At 43.4% G+C, this 20,228-nt stretch overlaps 1 protein-coding gene across 3 annotated transcripts in view; it reads left to right on the forward strand.

Annotated features, from left to right (window-relative positions):
* TNS2 (tensin 2) overlaps positions 1 to 20,228 on the forward strand; it is a 156,203-nt gene that overhangs the window by 72,941 nt on the left and 63,034 nt on the right. For all 3 annotated transcript variants that reach the window (XM_081321845.1, XM_081321846.1, XM_081321847.1), the window contains exons 2-3: positions 550 to 661; positions 1,447 to 1,484. In XM_081321845.1, coding sequence (XP_081177971.1) covers positions 550 to 661; positions 1,447 to 1,484 — 150 coding nt within the window. The remainder of the gene's footprint in view (positions 1 to 549; positions 662 to 1,446; positions 1,485 to 20,228) is intronic.

The raw sequence follows: 20,228 nt of genomic DNA on the forward strand, positions 1-20,228 counted from the left end.
TGTAGATAATAAAATAAATATATATTGATACTCTCTTTAGTTTTCTTTTTCCCAATTAAATTGTTCCAATCTCATCAACCTGTCCTCATAATACTGTCTGTCTCTCATTGATTATAATGTACCACAATCCATATCTACTCAAAATAAGTAAGGGAACCCTAGCAGATAAACTTCACTCTTACTCTTTTCCGGATTGGAAGAATATCCAAATTGTTGAAGACGGACATGAATTTGGCATGGATTTAAACCATGACAATACAAGTCTGGGGCCTTTTCCAATACTGAGTGTAAGATGAGAGTTAATGTTCAGAAGGGGTCTTGTGTATAAAACACACACAAAAAAAGTTCTTTTCAGTATGTCAGAAATTTGATGTGCAGTTGCCATGTGGAATTCTGGAAATTGACATCTCCATGTACTGGAGAGCCTCGTGTTGGTGAAAGCTTCATGATGGCATCGCACAAGTGTGTCTGTGGGAAGCTGCCTCCATTGGTCTATGCAAAAAAAAAATGATGCACCACCCACATTTCTGCCCTTGTTTGTCATTTCAGCCTGGGAAGGTGTTGGAGCCTCACAACTTCAAAGAGAAGGTTTTTAAGAAGAAGAAAAAGGCATGTATAGTCTGCAAGGAATCCATAGAAGCCCAAGGGCTTGTGTGCAGAGGTAGGATGTTTTTCTGCCGTTGGCTCATTTGTATTCCTTATATTGTGCAGAAAAAGGGCTTTGGGAAGGCAAAGCTTTGGTTCACTCTTCTTTATAGTAGTGCCCACCAGGATTGCCATTTTCATTAATCTGGGTGTTTTTTATTATGGATTTCGCTGCATAATAAAAATAAATAAATAAAATAATAAAAAGGACAACAGCGAGGATATTAAACCCGCCCCCCCATGCCTGAAATGTAGCTTCACCCAGCATGCTTTACAGAATTGCTCTGTAAAAAGCAAAATACAGGTAGTCCTCGACTTACGATCACAGCTGAGCCCAAAATTTCAGTTGCTAAGTGAGACATTTGTCAAGTGAGTTTTGCCCTATTTTACAACCTTTCCTGCCACAGTTGTTAAGTGAATCACTGCGGTTATTAAATTCACTTAACACGGTGGTTAAGTGAATCCAGCTTCCCCATTGGCTTTGCTTGTCAGAAAGTGGCCAAAAAAAAAAAGGGATCACATGACCCCGGGACACTGCAACTGTGGTAAATATGAGTCAGTTGCCAAACATCTGAATTTTGATCACGTGACCCTGGGGATGCATCAACGGTTGTAAGTGTGAAAAATGATCATAAGTCACTTTTTTCAGTGCTGTCGTAACTTCAAACAGCCACTAAACAGACTGCTGTTAAAAGTTGAGGACTACCCTGTACTTGGGATCAAAGCATCAGAAGGTGTTCATGTTTACAGTTGCCCAAGATCTGAACTCTTTCTTTCTTTCTTTCTTTCTTTCTCTTGCAGTGTGCAAAATGGCAAGCCATAAAAAATGTGAAGCCAAGGTGAGTGCTGGGAAACATTTCTTTGGGTGCCCAAAATGGAACCTTTGGCAGTTTTGTGTGTGTGTGTGTGTGTGTGTGTGTGTGTGTGTGTGTGTGTGATATTTGGTACCGTATCCTGTTTAATTCATCCTACATTCGGAGGGTGTACATGTTCATTTCTTCTAAGCCCACATCGCAAAAGCTCACTCAAGGGTGCAAAGGAGCAGCAGAACTCCCCCAATGACATTCCGTTCCTTGTGTGGGTCTGTTGGTCCTCAGCTGGAATTGCGTGCCACCCTTCTCTACCATACGTCATAACCTATGCTGTCGTTCTTCAGGGCAGACTGCTGCCTGCCCAAGTTTCACTTTGCTTCCAAAAACATTTTAAACCACTTCTGAGGCTGCTCTTTGAGGGTCCCACTTTGAAGGAGGAAAGCATTATGTTTATTGATCTGCTTCTGAGATCACTGCAGGATGTTAGGAGGCTCTGAAGCAGCTAAAACTCAACAGTAGGGGGGAAAAAGGCAACCCAAGTGAGAGGCGAGTGGAAACAAAGGAAAAGAGGAGAGAATGGAAGCTGGAACAAGGGAACCATCTGGTTTCCAGATGCCTTGAACTATATCTTCCATAAGTCCTGGCCAGCAGGAACAGGAATTTTAGGAGATATACTGCCAAATATCTGGAAGACACTCGTTTGATTGTTCCTATAATATGTGATTACTTCCGTTGCTTTTATTTATCCATGGCAACAAAATGGCTGGTATTTTGTAACTGATTTTTGTTTTGTTTTGTCATAGAAGTTATGTACTTTCAGATTTTTCTATGCTCGGGGTACCTCGGAGTTCCCTCTCACTCACATTTCAGCTTGCTAGGATTTTATGGAAATACCTGATAAGATTGCTACGGATGAGTCATTTGGTCCCTTCTCAAGATTCCCCTCCAGTTTGTTTGTTTGTCCCCATGTAGAGTCTGATTTCTTAAGAAAGATAAACAGGAGACATACCGGTACTCTGACATCAGCAAAGGTATCTTTGTTTATAAGTTCTGAACGCATTGCATGAATTCCCCGATTTAAAGTGCAAGAATTTCCTGAACACCGATTGCAAAAAAAAGAAGGGACAAAACCAAAGATAAATCTTAATTACTGCTGAGCTGTTACGGAGGGTACTTTTAAAGCTATTTGCTGTAGATGTGGGGATGCCATTGCAACATCAGGGCCATTTCCCTGTATGTCTGGATAGATATATGTGTGTGCTCATTACTGGGCTTCTTGCCGAAAAGCTGCTCTATTCCATAAGTTATATGGGTCACTGCTTGGGATGATAAAATACCAAGAACCTCACATTCCTACGAAAGAAAACTAGCTACCACCTCTTTCTGGAATCCAGTCCTTTCAGACGATTGCATTTTGTGGGATCAACTGCCTCTATCCCACCCTTATTCCCCTAATTCTAGACCAGGGGTGTCAAACTCAATTTCATTGAGGGCCGCATCAGCATTGCAGTTACCCTTGAGGGGCCAGGTGGGTGTAGCCAGGGTGGGCATGGCCTACTGTTTGGGCGTGGCTGGAGTGGGTGTGGCCTACTGGGTGGGCATGGCCAGCTCTACATCGTTCACGTCAAGGGTGCCTATGGGGGCTGGGCAGGAGTGGGACAAATCTGAGGGTCTCTGGCAGGAGATGGCACTGGGGCAAGTGCCAAGGCATGGTCCACTGGAGGAGCCTCACTGATCCTCTCAGGCCATGTGTGTGTGTGGGGGGGGCTGGACTGTGGTGTGGAGGTCAAATGCCCAGCCTAGCCCTCAAGCACCTGCAGCACTAAGCCCACCCCCACTTCCCCAAGAGTGTGCCCAGCTGCTGTGCTTGCTCTCCTTAGCCAGGTTGCTCATGATGGGTATGAGAGCCACGTCAAGAGGGAGGCCCACTTCCTCTCCATGTGAGGAGACCTGGCTTTGTATCCAAAGCTTCCTTGGCAATAGGATGGGAGACCCCCCAGGATAGGCCAGGAGGAGGGGGCAAGGGGATGGTGAAAGGGCAGCAGGGAAGGACTAAGGCAGGACTTCCCTCAGACCCTCCCTCTCCTTCCTTCCTTCCTTCCTTCCTTCCTTCCTTCCTTCCTTCCTTCCTTCCTTCCTTCCTTCCTTCGAACAATGATGGGAAAATATTTGAAATGAGGGAGGGAGAAAAACAGGAAAGAAATGCAGCTGGGGAAGTGTCATCCTTCATGAGGAATGAAGAAATGCACCATCGCCTGGAAGTGGTCAGCACATGGCCCTCCTCACAGCGCCGAGAGGCTGAGCCAGTGGCACAAATCTGAAGAGAATCACAACGCTGCCCAGCCCCTAGCCTGCCCGAAGTAGGCAGGGCCATGTGCTGGCCACTTCCAGGCGATGGTGCATTTCTTCATTCCTCACAAAGGGTGATACCTCCCCAGCATGCACCTAGGGGCCAGGGCTGATGCGGCAGGGGCCAGTCCCTCACTGTTTCCAGATGGCCTTGTGGAGCTAAGACTGAATGTATTTCAGCATAGATGACCACCACAAAATTGTACATTGGCTCCTGGCCGGCCTGGGCCGGAGCCAAGGCAGCGGGGGCTGTTCCCTCACTGTTTCCAGGATGGCTTCGCGGGCCACATGAAACCACTTCGCGGGCCGGATCCGGCCCCCGGGCCTTGTGTTTGACATGTCTGTTCTAGACCCTTCACCCTCTTTCTACTTATTAGTTTTGTCAAACTGCTCATTGTTTGAATCTGCAGCATATTCCTAGCTAGTGGAGGAAAACTCGGCCTTCTTCTTCAGTGTAGTTGCTGCATGGAGGGTTATTAATTTTGAAAGGGGAAAAAAATAATTTCCCTGTCTCGTGCCTCAATGTGCATCGGGAAGAGAGGAATAAAAGGAAAATAACTTAAATGAGTGCTCTTTTACCCCATTCATGGGAGCTCCAGTTGAACTGTCGGAGTGCTTAAGATGGGGTTAAAACTCTAATGGCTATTCACATGTGGAAGTGTTACAACCACTGAGAAAGGAGAACATAGGTGCCCACTCTTTCTCTTTCACCACAAAGTTGAGATTAAAAAGCTTACTCAAAGCTTTTTTTACTGACATGCATTTTTGCATAATGCATAATGCATGTCCAAGTAATCAGCTTCAAAAAAAGAGGTGATTGAAGTTAGTTAACAGAATAACAGTGCTGGAAGGGGCCTTGGAGGTCTTCTAGTCTAACCCCTGCTCAAGCGAGAAAGATCATACCATTTCAGACAAATGGTTGTCCAATCTCTTCTTAAAACCTCCAGTAATGGAGCACCCATAGCTTCTGGAGGCAAGTTGTTCCACTGATTAATTGTTCTGACTGTCAGGAATTTTCTCCTTATTCTGGGTATCCTGGCTTCATTATTTTTCCGCAGACAGTCTGGCATACAAGGAGCTTCTAGCCAGTTTTCCTCATAAACCAATGATGTAGCCTTTCCCTGTTGGTAACCTCATTCCCTGGCACTAGGGTTTCATAGATGGGTGTCTGGGTGTTCAATGCACCCATACGTAAAGATACATTGTACGAACTTCTTTCTATAAAACCTGTGCTATCTGTGGGCTGCAGCCTCTCTGCCAGCTTTGGACTATCCCCAGAAACTGAAGCGGAGAACTTGCTGGGGGAAGATGGAGGGGTCATTTGGCTTCTCTTTGCTTTCAGGCTGGGATCCCCCCCCCCCACAACAGATAGTTCGTTTGTCAGGCAAGCTGACATGGCAGGAGGGAGGAGACAGGGAACTGCTGGAGAGAGAGACAGCAATTGTCACAAAGTCTCTGGCTTCCGTCTCAGTTGAATTCCGGGAGAGAAGGATTGGATGGCCCAGGGCTGTTCGCTCTCAAGGGCCACGTTCACTCAGAGGATGACAGCAACAAGGACAGCTGTAGTTAACGGGGGGGGGGGGTTGGGGTTGGGGTTGGCGGGAAGGCATGATTCAAGAGGCAAAGGTCAACTGGGATGACCTCAGGGGGACCTCCAGAGTTGCCCGGCTGCTGGTGAATGTAACTGGAGCCTTTTGGGTTTACAAACAGACCTTTAGTTATGGGTGGGAGCAAGGAAGAGAGAAATTCAAGCGTTTTAAGCTCTCAACATGTGAAGTTCTACGGTTTTCAACCAAGGCTTCCCTCGTAGATTCCCAAATAGGAACACAAACTACAGAAAAAAGAATTATCACATATTTCTAGCCCAGTGTAACTCTGTGTATTTTCTAAAACAAAAGATCTCTCACGCTTATTTTCCTCCATGTATCCTTCCTTCCTTCCTCCCTTCCTTCCTTCCTTCCTTCCTTCCTTCCTTCCTTCCTTCCTTCCTTCCTTCCTTCCTTCCTTCCCAAATCTGATTATATGTCCCACCTTTAGTTTAACTGGCTTGCTTTCACCCAGTTTCCTATTTTGTGTACTTTCCAACCATCCCTTGAAGAAACCAATCCTTAACATGTATTTCTTCTGGTTTCCCGTCTTGTTTCTTGTTTAGCTTCAGCAGTACTATAACAGTATCTTCAGACTTGCTGGGAGATTCCAAGAAATACAGTTCCCAGACATCTAGAAGCCACCATGTTGTAAAGGTTGGGCTATATGGTATCTGGTGTTCTTCCTTAGATGGTTCACTAGGACTCTTTCCTCTCTAACCTTGCTAGCTATCTCCATCTGTTTTCAGCCTGGATGGCTGCCATTTATATTCTCTCCAACAGATCATTTCTGCACCTTACAATTCAATCAGAGGCAAAAACACTGATGCGTTTCCCAAGGATGTTACAGGGATCCAGATTGGGATTTATTTATTTTTTTGCAGGATAATGGAAATAGGAAGGAAACCAAGCGAGGTCACATCTGCCTCTTCTGTGGGACCAATTTCTGATATCCTGAAATTCAATCCAGGAAAGCTTTTTGAGAGTTGATTCCTTGGATGCATATGCACACACCTGTTCTGCTCCAAGGTGTCACCTCATGTGATTTCATTCAGGGATGATCTCTAGAGTTGAACCAGGTCGGTCTGGGAGATCGGGATCTCTGGCCCTTTAAGTCAGCATGGGGCTGTTCTTCAAAATTGTGTAATTATGGAGCGCAGTTTGCCTTGGAGAGAGGCCAAGGACTGCAGCTGGAGGAGAAGCCACTTGACTTCAGTCTGCTGTTGTTTGGGGACTTTTCTCCTTTTCACCGAAAAAAACACCACACCAGGCTGTTTTCGTAAACGCAGCTCTGCTTTCTGGAAGGAAAAAAATGGGAATTTAGGAGGGAAGGAGGCTGAGAAACAGAGAAAAGCAACAGAGGCACCGAGAGACCAGATCATGTGCGGTTTTAGTCCCCGTCCATGGGACAACTAGTGCTGCTGGTTCCCTCAGCCCTGCTGGTGCCTCTTCTGGGAAGCTCTGTGTTGGAGTGAGAAGAAGTCAAAACATCTGAGTAACTGCCTGGACTGGGCAGAGAGAAGATCTGCATCTGAACTGGCATAAGATTTGGCACTTGGAGCAGGTGCGTAGAGCATGTACTAGAATATCTTTTTTTAGCATAAATGTCCTTTCTTCCCTTTCCACAAGGGGGCAGCATTGCTTCCCTAGAGGTAATGCTAGTGAGTGGAAGCTGGGTCAATGGGACAGTTAGGTATGGGTAGGTGAACTAACAAACAAGGAAACTGCTTTTGCTTGCTCTTTATTATTAACGTATGTTCTGTCCAATAAAAAGATAAGCCTATCAACAGTTATTATTTGGTATACAGAACATCTATATACCCAGCTGGTTTATTTCATTTTATTTTCTATGTTTATTTTCATTTTTAATGTGTGCCAATGTGCCCACAGTAAAAAATGACAATAAAGGTTATCTATCTATCTATCTATCTATCTATCTATCTATCTATCTATCTATCTATCTATCTATCTATCTATCCATCCATCTATCTCATCCATCTATCTCATCCATCCATCCATCCATCCATCTATCTATCTATCTATCTATCTATCTATCTATCTATCTATCTATCTATCTATCTATCTATCTACCTACCTACCTACCTACCTACCTACCTACCTACCTACCTATCTTCACTTACTTGGGCATTTATTACATTCATGTCTTGTCTTTCTTCTAAAGAACTCAACTTTAGTGCTCTGGGCATGCCCCTTTTCCATTTTATCTCCATGGTAGACTTATGAAGAAGGTTAGGCTGAAAATGTGATGGCATCAAGGTCGATGTTTTGGTTCAGCAGGGAATTAAACCTGGCTCTTCCTATCCTATGCTATTTCTCCACCTTCTAGCATCATTCTAGGGCAGGGGCAGGCAACCTTGGCTCTTTTATGACTCGTGGACTTCAAATCCCAGAATTCCTGAGCCAGCCAATTCTGGGAGTTGAAGTCCACGAGTCATAAAAGAGCCAAGGTTGCCTGCCCCTGTATCTAGGGCAAGGCTGAAACTTGTTCATGATGGTTGGGTGACTCTCCACAGCAGTGGAAGTCACTAGTAGAGATCTTTAGCTGAGCTGCCCCTCTCTGAAATGACTGATATCATAAATAAGTAGAGAATGTCACTGCTTTAATGTCTGGGTATGCATCCTTCTCAGAGGAACCTGTTGATCTTAGAGACAATGCTGGAATAGATGGTTTCATACCACAAGGTAGCTTTAATCTGTCTGACATATAGCTTTACTTATACAGCCTGAGTGGAAAATGTCTAAACGACTGCTTGTTATGTGACCCTTTCATGTTCAGTGAGGTCTTAATCAGAGAACATCTTCCATTGCTTTCAACTTCAAATGTTAACTAGCCTGTGATTGCAAACAGGGCCTTTGCAATCATCTTATAGTTGTGTAATGCATCTCGGGGATATGGTGATATTTTTTTAATTACTTGTTAGACATCAACCAAAGGAAGTAATTGCAATCCTTGGAGCATTCCCCATATATATATATTTTCCATATTTGTTTGGTTTCCCCCTTTTGTTCTAATGAGCATGGTAGCTATTCTATACGTGCTGAGTTTGAGGGTAGCACTCAGCTGGCCTTGGGTGATACCAAAAAGCTAAGTAAGGTCAGTGTTTGGATGGAATGCTTGGATATGAAAAAAATCCTAGGTCAGTAAACTTGACGGGGAAGTTTTAGAAGTTCCAGAAGAGAATTCCAAACCACTTCTATATTGTTGCCAAGAAAACATGGATATGTCCAGGAAATCATCAGCAGTACAGTTCAACTTGAAGGACACTTAGATAGATAGATAGATAGATAGATAGATAGATAGATAGATAGATAGATAGATAGATAGATAGATAGATAGATGATAGATAGATAGATAGATAGATAGATAGATAGATAGATAGATAGATAGATAGATAGATAGATAGATAGATAGTCTCTCCCTCCCTCCCTCATTGGCAGTCTTGGAATTTCATATACAGAAGGTGAGATGACCTAAGAAAGCAGCTAGAGATAGTTACTTTGAAGAAACAACTGAAAAAAAATAATTATCATAAAAACTATGAACAAGCTTTTTCCCTGTCCTATTTAGGTGAGGGAGTCTCTTGATCATGCATGTTTTTCAAACTATTTAAACTTTGCACAGGGTGGATGGCTTAACTATTTGGTGACTCATTCTGGGTAGTTTATTTTGCAATGTCTTCTTTGCAATCCCTTTCCATCTCTGCCTTGCCTCGGACTTCAACTGACTTGAGGTTGCTGGGGAAGGCATCAGCTATTTGCCTCATACACTTTTGGATGATTCACGGAATGTTTCCTCTCGGCGTCTGATGGATATTTGGAAGTTTGGAGCTGGAGAGCCTTATGAGTTGCCTCCAATTGCATTTCCTTGTGACGTTGTCACTTTTTGCTTTCCCCTGTGGGCATCTGGACTGGCTTTGCTTCCATAAGTCATCTGGAACTGCTTTGCTCTGCAAGCATTTCAGCACTGCTGTATCTAGTCAAGCTAGCTGTTTTGCTCTCTCCAACTAACAGCCAACCAAAGCCTTTGCTTGGGGTGGAATGTTCCCTGAGTAAAAAAAAAAAATCCTTGATAGTAGAAAACCAGCATTTCAGGAAGATAAGAGCTAGTTCAGCTTCCTTGCGGTTCTGTATGAGGATAGTTTTAGAACAAACCTTCTCTCCAAGTGGCTTTTAAAAGTTGTTTTAAACCATTAAAACCAACTGGAAATTACAGCTTGATTTAAGAAAACTGGAAACAGGAATCCAGTATTTTTATGAGCTTCTAGAAAATAGTGTGAATAGAGGAGTTTCATGGTATTATCTTCAGGATGTGTCAGCCAGATAGCTGTGCATGTTGTCTTCTAAAAAAATCAGTTTAAAGTGCCTGGACAGGTTTGAATGAATATAAATAAGCATGAACGAGCTCAGCTCAATTTTCAAAGTCCTTTGCAAACAATTAATCCAATTCATACCTCTGGGAAGGAAGGAGGAAGGAAGGAAGAAGAGATGAGATGGTGCTTGGGAGAAAATGAATGAAGGACTAATCTGAGACCTAAGTCTTATTCTAGAGATGACGTCCAAAACCTGCAGCTCTTGATGGAGTCAAAACCCCTTGGGCTAATCAGGCTTTCAAACAGCCTGATCCTTCCTGAACTATTGACAGGCATGGGATTCAATGTTCAATGTTTAAACAGAAGTTTAAACAGTTTTAATATAAGATTCAAATCCATTAAAAAAAATTCTTGCCGCCTGAAAAGGTTCAGCTCACTTATTCCTTCTTCACTGTACTTGGAAGGAGTGGCCCAGATCCTGGGATCAAGATGAGATCCTTTTGAGAACAGGCATGTTGGTCATCTTGAACTTGCCCTCTGGGCTTCCTTGCGTATACGTGTAGCATGTGGAAGAGAAGGAGAATAGAAATTCCCTCCCCATTCAAAAGTTGGTCCCTTTGCTTAGCAGTTTTAACAGGCGTGTAAAGAGGAGCTTTTCTCTGGTTAAGGAGCAGGCCAGCTGAGGCTGCAGGCTCGGCTCTTGAGCTATGCCGACATTTTAGCCTCTCCTGTAGTTTCCCACATCCTGATGACCTCCCCCCTTTGTCCCAGGGGCTGGTCCAGATGTTTTCCCAGGCTGTGGTTTGCTTGAGAGATGAATGGGGAGGGAGGGAGAAAGGAAGAGGAAGGAGGAGGGGATAGCACAAAACTTCCTCCAGAGCATCCATTCTCTGCAAGATCTGCTTAACATCCCCAAAATTTCCCACAGATGACGGATTGGAAAACATTGAGCTTGATGGGAAGGGGGAGGAATTGTATTTGGGGAAGGATTTCATGTTCTGTCTGGAGTAGAGGTGAACCCATATCAAGCATCACTAGGATGGGAAACAGAACAAAAGTTATCTGTGTTTTTGATTGGAATGCGGGGAGCTGTGATGCAGCATACATAGCAAGCTCTAAGTTGGGGAAGGGTGATCAACGTACTTGCCAAATTAGGCAAAATATATTTTCCTCCTGCTTTTGAAAATCCAACTGCTGATTTTTTTTTATTTTCATTGCTAGTTTTCTGTCCTTCACAAATGGCCTGACCTAGACACAAACAGCTGTTTTTGTGTACCAATATGTACTTCTTTCATGGGCGTATCGTGGCTTTTGCTGTGGTGCAACTGAAGAAGCAGCCATCCTTTCCATAGTGTTTCACCTGTAAGAATAATTCCTGGAATTAAGATTTGGAAACTTAGCTCAGTAGTATTTAAATCCTAATTGTTGAAATATGATCCTATACTGGGAGTGGATTGGATGGTTAGCCTCCCATCAGTTAGAATCCACAGAATGCTCCACGCAAAGTATAGGATTTAAAACTCATGATTGATGCCTGTGTTTAACTCGTATGCTTTTCCTTTAACTTCGTTGACATCCTATTTAGACATTTATTTAATAGAGATTAGTACAAATCAGCCTGAATAATCCAGAATTGGGGCAGCTGCAATTCTCAAGCCAGACACATTTGGAAAGGCATCCAGGTGAAGAAAAGTTTTAGGGAGAAGGAAAATTTCCTTCGGTTCTAAGACAAAGATTGTGTGGAACCAAAGAATCCGGCTGATTCAACCATTCCTCCAAGGCAGGTGTCCCCAAGCCCTGGTCCGTGGACCAGCATCATGCTGCGGCATGCCAACAAGCAAAGTCCCATCCGCTGGATGCAAGCAGAACACCAAACCACGCCCCCTCTGGTCTGCAGAAAAACATTTCTCCATGGAGCTTGTCCCTGGTGCCCAAAAGGTTGGGGGCCTCTGCTCTAAGGCTTCAGAAGAGCAGAAGGCTTCCCCACTGGCCAGAGGGGTTTTGGTTTTTCCCCCCCTTTTTAATTAAAACATGAAAAAACGAAACACTTGGTGCCACAGCCCTGCCAGAATCCCTTTTTAACAGAGGCTGCTTGCTTAATTGTACCCTCGCTCCAACACAGTGTAATTTCAAAATGTGTTGATAGTTGGTTTAGGCGAAGGCTCGTGACCTGCCAATTTACACTCCAGCCAAAATTCTGGATTTGCATCTGTGGATTCACGGTGGATTAGCACGCCACTCATCCTCTGGCTTCTAAATTGCCCAGCACTTCCAGAGATCGCTGTTGAATTTCTCCGCCCAATTCCATTATTTGGTTTGACCACACATGTTCCAGATATGAGAAATAAGCAACTGAGATTTTTAGAAAAACCCCACACAATTCAATTATTACCACTGTTTTATGGATGCACATAAGAAACCTTGTCACATGTACAGTACGTGCAACTCTCTAAAATGTAATCAAAATTTGCTCCGTGCAAAAAGCGCTCCTCTGCTTAAAGTCTCCTTCCAGGAGAACCTAGTCCCTGGGGATCTCATGGGCACATTCATATAATTTTATGGGCAGCAATGCAGGTAGTCCTGACTTACAAATTTTCATTTAATGACCAAAGTTGCGGCATCAATGAAAAAAGTGACATGACCATTTTCCACATTTACAACCATTGGAGCATCCCCATGGTTAATGTGATCAAAATTCGGACACTTGGAAACTGTTTTATCATGGTTGCAATATTTATGACATGTCCCAGGGGCATGGGACCTTTTGCAAACTTCTGACAAGGAAAGTCAATGGGGAAGGCATATTCACTTAACAACCGTGCTACTAACTTAACAACTGCAGTGTTTCACTTAACAACTGCGGCAGGAAAGGTGATAAAATGGGGCACCTTTTACCACCTGAACGACTGTCTCACTTAGCAACAGAAATTTTGGGCTCAGTTGTGGTCATAACTCAAGGATCACCTGCATAGAAGCAGCTTGCCACAGCATTCTTCCAGTTGTTTTTTTTTAAAAAACAACAACATTCCACTACGGTACTATAGCCTACAGGCCAGGGATTCCCTTGTGGTCTCAAGTCCAATCATAATCAATCTGGATATGTCTGAAAAAGAGGAATGCATAAGCGAGTGTTTGATCACCCACTGTATATGTATAGGTTTGAGGAAGCATACGTGAAGGAGTGCAGCATATGGTAACTGAGACATTTGTTACCCGTATATACTTGAGTATAAGCCGACTCGAGTATAAGCCGAGACCCCCAATTTCACCCCCAAAAACTGGAAAAAGTTGTTGACTCGAGTATAAGCCGATCCGCCGTTCTGCAAGCCTCTGCCGCCAGCAGAGGCTCGATCCGCCATTTTGCAAGCCTGAATACACAGGAATACCCTGTGTGGCCGCGGCTCTCGGGGAAGCCCTGGCTGTCCGCTTCCTCGCTCCACGCTGCCATTCGGGGCCCGCGCGTTCCCCGGGCAAATCGCGGCGCCCAGCAGGCGAGGAAACACGCCCGCTCCAGTCGCCCCCCCTTCCCTCAGGAGACGCGAAGCAAGTGACCGCCCGGAGCTTACCGAGGACTTGCTTCGGTGCTTCCAGGATCGCACGCACCTCTCCCAAGCCGCCGCCGTCCGGAGACCTGCCGAAGTTTGGGGAGGTTTGGGGAGGTGCGCGCGCACCGCCCCAAACCTCCCCAAACGTCGGCAGGTCTCCGGACCTCTGCGCCCTGCCTGCCTGCTTCTTTCCGCAGCGGAAAGAAGCAGGCAGGCAGGGCGCGGAGGAACGGAGACCCGGCGACGTTTGGGGAGGTTTGGGGAGGTGCGCGCGCACCTCCCCAAACCTCCCCAAACTTCGGCAGGTCTCCGGACGGCGGTGGCTTGGGAGAGGTGCACGCGATCCCGGAAGCACCAAAGCCTCGGCCGCGCACAAGTCCTCGGTAAGTTTTTTTGTTGACTGGAGTATAAGCCGAAGTGGATTTTTTCAGCCCAAAAAGTGGGCTGAAAAATTCGGCTTATACTCAAGTATATACGGTAAGTGAATTTTGCCCCCTTTTACAACTTTTTTTTTGGCCACATTTGTTTAATGAATTGCTGCAGTTGTTAAGTTAGTAGCACAGTTGTTAAGTGAATCTGGCTTCCCCACTGACTTTGCTTGTCGGAAGGTCGCAAAAGAGTATCGCACGACCCCGGGACATTGCAACCGTTATAAATATGAGTCGGTTGCCAAGCATCTGAATTTTGATCACGTAACCATGGGGATGCCGCAACAGTCGTGTGAAAAACAGTCATAGGTCCCTTTTCCCCAGTGCTGCTGTAACTTTGAATGGTCACTGAATGAACTGTTGTAGGTCGAGGACTGCCTCTATGTAGGTCTGAGGGAAGATTATTTAGGAAGGGGACAGGTATGTGTGAGATGTGTTGTGTGTAAAGGAACATACCCAATTTCTGTACGCAAACGGACTTTCAGTCCGGCAAATTGTATACAGCCCTTGGCCAAGAACATTTTTCCACCCTGATTGAAGCCGAACGGCCTGAGTGATTACATTACTGTAGTCATAACAGTTAATTAAAAGCATACATGCAGGAATGCTCAGTGGAAGACTTAATCTGGTTATACTCAGCTCGGAGCAGCTGCAGCAAAAACTTTCAGCCATATTTGTTATCGGGATGAGGTGTTCTGGAGAAGTGGGAAAATGCAACGGGCTGTGCAATGGCATTTCGTGTTTGTGGGCAATGTTTGAACATGGTATTGAGCTGGGGAGGAGTCTGAAATTTGCAGGGTTTCTTTTTAAAATTTGTTTATTTATTTGTATTTTGTCTTTCTTGTTTTTACAAATAACTCCAGGTGGCAAACATGCAACCCACCTTCCTCCTCCTATTTTCCTCACACCAACCGCCCTATAAGTCAGTGTTGTCAAGCCCAATTGCAACGCAACTCCCGTATCCCGTATTGACAGCGCCAGGGTGGGCATGGCCTGTGTGGGCCAGTTGCGGCCAGTTGGCTGTGAGTTTGATATGCCTGCTATAAGTGAATTGGGCTGAGAAAAAGTGACTGTCTCAAAGTCACCCAGCTGGCTTTCATGGCTAAGGTGGGACTAGAACTCACAATCTCCTAGTTTCCAGCCTGGTGCCTGAACCACTAGGCCAGGGGTAGGCAACCTTGGCTCTTTTATGACTCGTGGACTTCAACTCCCAGAATTCCTCAGCCAGCCATGCTGAGGAGAAATGGAGAGATTCCAAGCTGAGCCATGCTGGCTCAGGAATTCTGGGAGTTGAAGTCCACGAGTCATAAAAGAGCCAAGGTTGCCTACCCCTGCACTAAGCCAAACTGGCTCTCTTGGAGTACCAAGTGTGTGGAAGATTTCAAAATTTGATAAATAAATCTACCCAAAAGTGGAAAGGGGGCGAACAGTTTTGGAACAGTTTCACTCTTCATCAAAATGAACTTCTTTCTTTCAATGATATTGACAGTCAAAATGTGGACGGTATTTCTCTCTCTTTCTGAATGAGGACAATGCTTCCTGATGTCACTCTGAATTGACTATGGGATGTCCTGATGCCATCACATTTATTCTATAACTTTGCCTAGGCACTTAACCAGGAAGAAGACTATGGTGGAAAAATAGGCTCTCCAAATCTGTGACAGAAACAACTGCTATAACTGCTATGGGAAAATATGGAGAGAAACCTGTAATGAAAATTTGGGGGGAAGTGAAATTTCTAGTACTGATTTTGAAAATTTTCACAAACAACATTAGAAGAGTTGTTGGACAATGAGATGGATGGCATATAAATTTAATGAATAAATAAATGTGTCGTTAATCATAGTGATAGGTGTGCTCTGCGCTCTATTAGCCAGACTGCATCTGGAAAAGTGTGTCTAGTTTTGATCACCACAATACAGAAGAGACATCAAAAATGTGACACAGGTGATAAGAGGCTTGGAAGCTAAATCTATACAAAAATGTTTGAATGAACTAGGTTTAAAGAAGAGAAGGGGAGACATGATAACAGCCATCTGATACAGATAAGGGTGTTAACAGAAAATAAGCTGTGGGTTTATTCTCCATTGTGCCCGAGAGTGGGACAAGAACCAATGGATGGGAGCAGGAAATTCAAACTCAAGGAGGAATTTCCTGGTCATGGAAGTTTCTTACTTTGGAAGAAAGTCTGTTGAGGCAACAGAAATCAATGACCGGGTAGCAAATTTCATTCTGGTACAGAATGGATTGATCAAGACCTTCAGCTCAGCAGTGAAGAAGACCTTGAGTGTTGGAGTAAGTCAGGATTAAGGTTAGAGGGAACAGAGGCAGGGTAAGTTTCCTGCAATGTGGACAGCTAATTCATACTGACGTGATACACTATTGAGTAGAGAACGTTGCAATTTGGTAATTGGGAAAAGTTCATAGGAATGTTTCAAATGCTAGTAAAAAACATTCTGGATGATTGCTCCTCGCTTTTGGAAACAACCTGTACTTTTCATCAGTAGGTTCCCCAGGTAAAACTGCTATTGTAAAACTTTAATACACCCAATAGGTGGGGAAGGAGTTGTCTACTATTCGCAATGGTCCATTAAATGTGATTGTGTCAAATGCATGATGACATCATGGTGCAGTCATAATGAGAAATTTGGGCAATCATAATGAGAAATCTAGATGAGGAGTCCATTGTTTCAAGAAAACCCAGTAAACTGAGGTTCTTTCCTAATGTAGATTCTTTCCTAATGTATACAACTGGAATACTTCCACAATCCTATTCATTCCGAATATGGTTGATCTTTCATTCATTGGATAAGATTTTTTGCAACCCACAAAAGGGAATCTTTTTAATAATTTAAATGATGTGGTGAATTCTACAGCTAGCATACATTTACAGAATTCTAGTGATGGTAATATAAGGAAATAATAATTCTGGAATTGGATCTAAAAAAATATGTTGGAAAAGAAGGGGACGATCAGTCTGTAATTGTGGCAGATTAAACAGTCCAGACACATGTTTTTCTATTTAATCTATCCTTTAGACTTTAAATAAAATCTACTCAGTTTTCTGTTTGGAAAAAAGGAATCTTATTTATGGAAATAAATCTGTAGCCATGTTTGCTGTTCTTATTAGAAAGCAAATGAATTACTTGGTAAATTCCTACATTTAATACATTGAGCACAGTTTTTTTAAAAAAAATGACACACCATTTCATATTAAGTGTCACTGTGTTAACTTTATTTTGCTAAAACGTTTGAGACTTTATGAAGAATAGAAAGCAACTATTGGGAAGAGCATTTGTGATGGAAATGAGGCAGAAGAGTGGTGGGCATGGATATTGTTGCTTTTCTGCTCCAAACTCTTTTTCAGTGGCTCTTCATTTGCCCAAGGTCAGGCAAACTTTTGTTTTTTAAATATATTGATTTTTTTACAATAACAATCTTTAGTACTTGGTAAACAACATGTTGTCTGGGTTCATATATTTAACAACAGTCAATAGTTAATTTCTATAATCAACATACTAACTAAAAATACCTTTCCTTGATCGATCCTCTCTTCTTCCAATAATATTCTCCTTTTGCCAACATTGAGCAAATATAGTTCTTAGTATTTTCAATACATATATAAAGTTGAATATACAGATTTTTCTAATATTTATGCGAATAACAATAGCACCAATATGTACCGTCTTTTCTGATCAGCTTGTTTTACAATTGCGTTTGCAAAAAATCATCTTATGTTAAATCGCTATAGGTCCTCTTTTCAGAATTCTTATTTAAACTTAATTTTCCCTCAGTAATCAAAACATTTTTTGTCAATTATAATTTTCTCAAAATTGATTATATTTAAATATCCAAAACGTTTCATTTAAATCATCCCAGTATTTTGCATTTCACATATCATAAAAAATACCATACTACTTGTAAATCATATCTCTCTTATTATAAAACCCATTCATGTCCAACATTTAACTATTCTTTCAACCATATTCAAACAAGCGTTTAGTCATGTAGTACTCCATCTGGTAGGTCAAATCATCTCTCTTGAGTCTAGCTCTCGACTTTTTCTTTTGCCAGGCAGCTTTCTGAATCAATGTGTTCAGCTTGCCAGGGGGTTCTTCCTGTATTTTTTATAAATGTTGTTTATAACTCTTCTTAGTTGGTACTTTTGGACTTTGGGCTAGTCATCGGAGTGCAGCTAGCCTTTCTCCTGTTTGGTTGGAGGGCTTCCCCCAGATCAAATGAATTGACCGATGTCTTTCCGTGATCGATGGGGGAGGGGCCCTCCTTCATCAATGGCTCTCTTGGGAGACTTTAGACCCATTTAGGGTCCCCTGGCAGGGCGAAACCAGCCATTAAGTGCGGAGCTCCACAATCCCTTGGCTGTGTGTTGCTACGACGCAAAACCCCAAGATCATGCAATCTTTATAGGCTAGTGTGGACCTGTGGAATTTGGGGAGCAAGTTGTCCACACTTTCACCGAATGGCTGTCATGATTGGCATGGGCAGCTAAAAGATGCCCATCTTCCGGAATAAAACTAGGGAGGATAGTCCCCATTCCCCACCATTATTCCAACTTAGCGTGGCTCATTATCTGTATTAGGCATATTGCCAAATAAAGCCTTTGGCTGTGAGCAACCAAAAGTTTTATCTCCTAAAAATGGAAAATAAGTGGAATTAAAACTGATGTTAGTGCTTTGCTTGGATGCAGGTCAGGTGTCCCTTCTTTAAATCTTTGCAGCAAAAACTAGGTGGGCCTCACCACTGCTCTAACTCAAGCAACAGAGCTACCCTGAATGTGTTAAATTGATACCCAGGAGGGAGCAATGTAGCATCCTCCAGGGAATTGGTCTGTTATTGATTTATTTTTATCCATCTTTATTATTTTTATAAAAAGCTCAAAGCGGCAAACATTTCCCCACAACAACAACCCTCTGAGGTGGGTTGGGCTGAGAGAGTGACTGGCCCAAAGTCATCCAACTGGTTTTCATGCCTAAGGCAGGACTTGAACTCACGGTCTCCTGGTTTTTAGTCTGATGCTTTAGCTACTAGACCAAATTGGCTCTATACGTGTGGAGGGTACTATCTTGCCTTCCATTATATGTTTCAATACGCTGTTTGGTTTCAGCAAGAGCCATGAAATAATTGTATTCTGATTAGACATGTGTCCAAACACGTATGTGTATGTGCATATTTGTATTAGCCTTTTTGTATGTAGGCAGGCGATGCTCAGTAGCTGAAGTACAACTGGATGGAAAATTGTTTGAGGGTTGTTTGTCGCAGCCAAGTTAACACGTTATCCACCAATCATTGAACCAGCAAAAGGCTATACTAACATACAGTTTGCTGTCTCCCTTGGCGATCCCTCACCTGCTGTAATTTCAATGACAATAAAGACTGCTGTCATTATTCACTGTGTAGACGGCATATTAAGGAAGTGGGAGAGGTGGATTTCTCTAAATGTCACCAGCTGGTGAGAAAACATCCTCTGTCACTCCTCTCCAAATGATCTGGAGTTGGGGAGGAAGTGAGTTTTTTCCCAGGTGGCTTCATTAGAACTTCAGCCACCGGTCAAAACTCAGTCTAGTTTTGTGCAAGTGTTTTGGGTAGGCACATTCAAAGGGAGTCCAGGTATCAGCTGATAGATGAATTTTGAACACGAGGTTAGCACTGTTCCAATGTCTGCTAAACCCAACATTCAAAGAAGCCAACTAACAGTTGTCAGCATGGGGAAACTGCTATCAGACGTCAGCCCTTGACTTTGCTGCCCATTGCTGGTCAGCTGCTGGTCACGTTGCTCTAGGTCAGAGGTAGGCAACCTTGGCTCTTTTATGACTCGTGGACTTCAACTCCCAGAATTCCTGAGCCAGCCATGCTGAGGGGAAAGGGAGAGGTTTCCATGCTGAGCCATGCTGGCTCAGGAATTCTGGGAGTTGAAGTCCACAAGTCATAAAAGAGCCAAGGTTGCCTACCCCTGTTCTAGGTCATAGAGTCAGAGCTAGACTCAAAGATATGGAAGGGAGAAGGAGAGAACTGGGTTCTCCACTGTCCAAAAAGAATGGCCTTATAAACCTTACTAGCCAAGAGCTGCTTGGTTCCTCCCCCTCCTTAGGGGTAATCTGACTGCACTACTCACAGAAAATTGTACCCTTGCAAAACCTGCATTTTTGTTACGGTCAACTTAAGGCTACCTTATGGGGATTCAGTGAAGGCAACATCATGACTCAGCAAAAAAAAAGTAAGGGAAAGTTCTGAGAAGCTTTCCAAAAGATGATGCTTCCGTTCAGACCGTTACAAGTTGCCCCCCAAAAACCTTGTGCAGCTACTCCATCTTATGCCCCCTGAGCAGTTTTGCTGCAGAAAGACAAAAATTAACAAGAAATACGGCTGTTGTGAAATAAGAAGGTTCGAAGTGGAAGATGGCTGCAGAATCATAGGCCAGATGCTGGCTTTATGAAAGCTTTTTCTGGAAGTATCTGGAGTTAAGACATTTTAAGTTAGGGACAACGTATAGTTGTGGGAGGGGAGACCCTAA

Source organism: Vipera berus (genome assembly GCF_964194415.1).
Source record: "Vipera berus genome assembly, chromosome: 2".
In the NCBI taxonomy this organism is placed as follows: Eukaryota; Metazoa; Chordata; class Lepidosauria; order Squamata; family Viperidae; genus Vipera; species Vipera berus.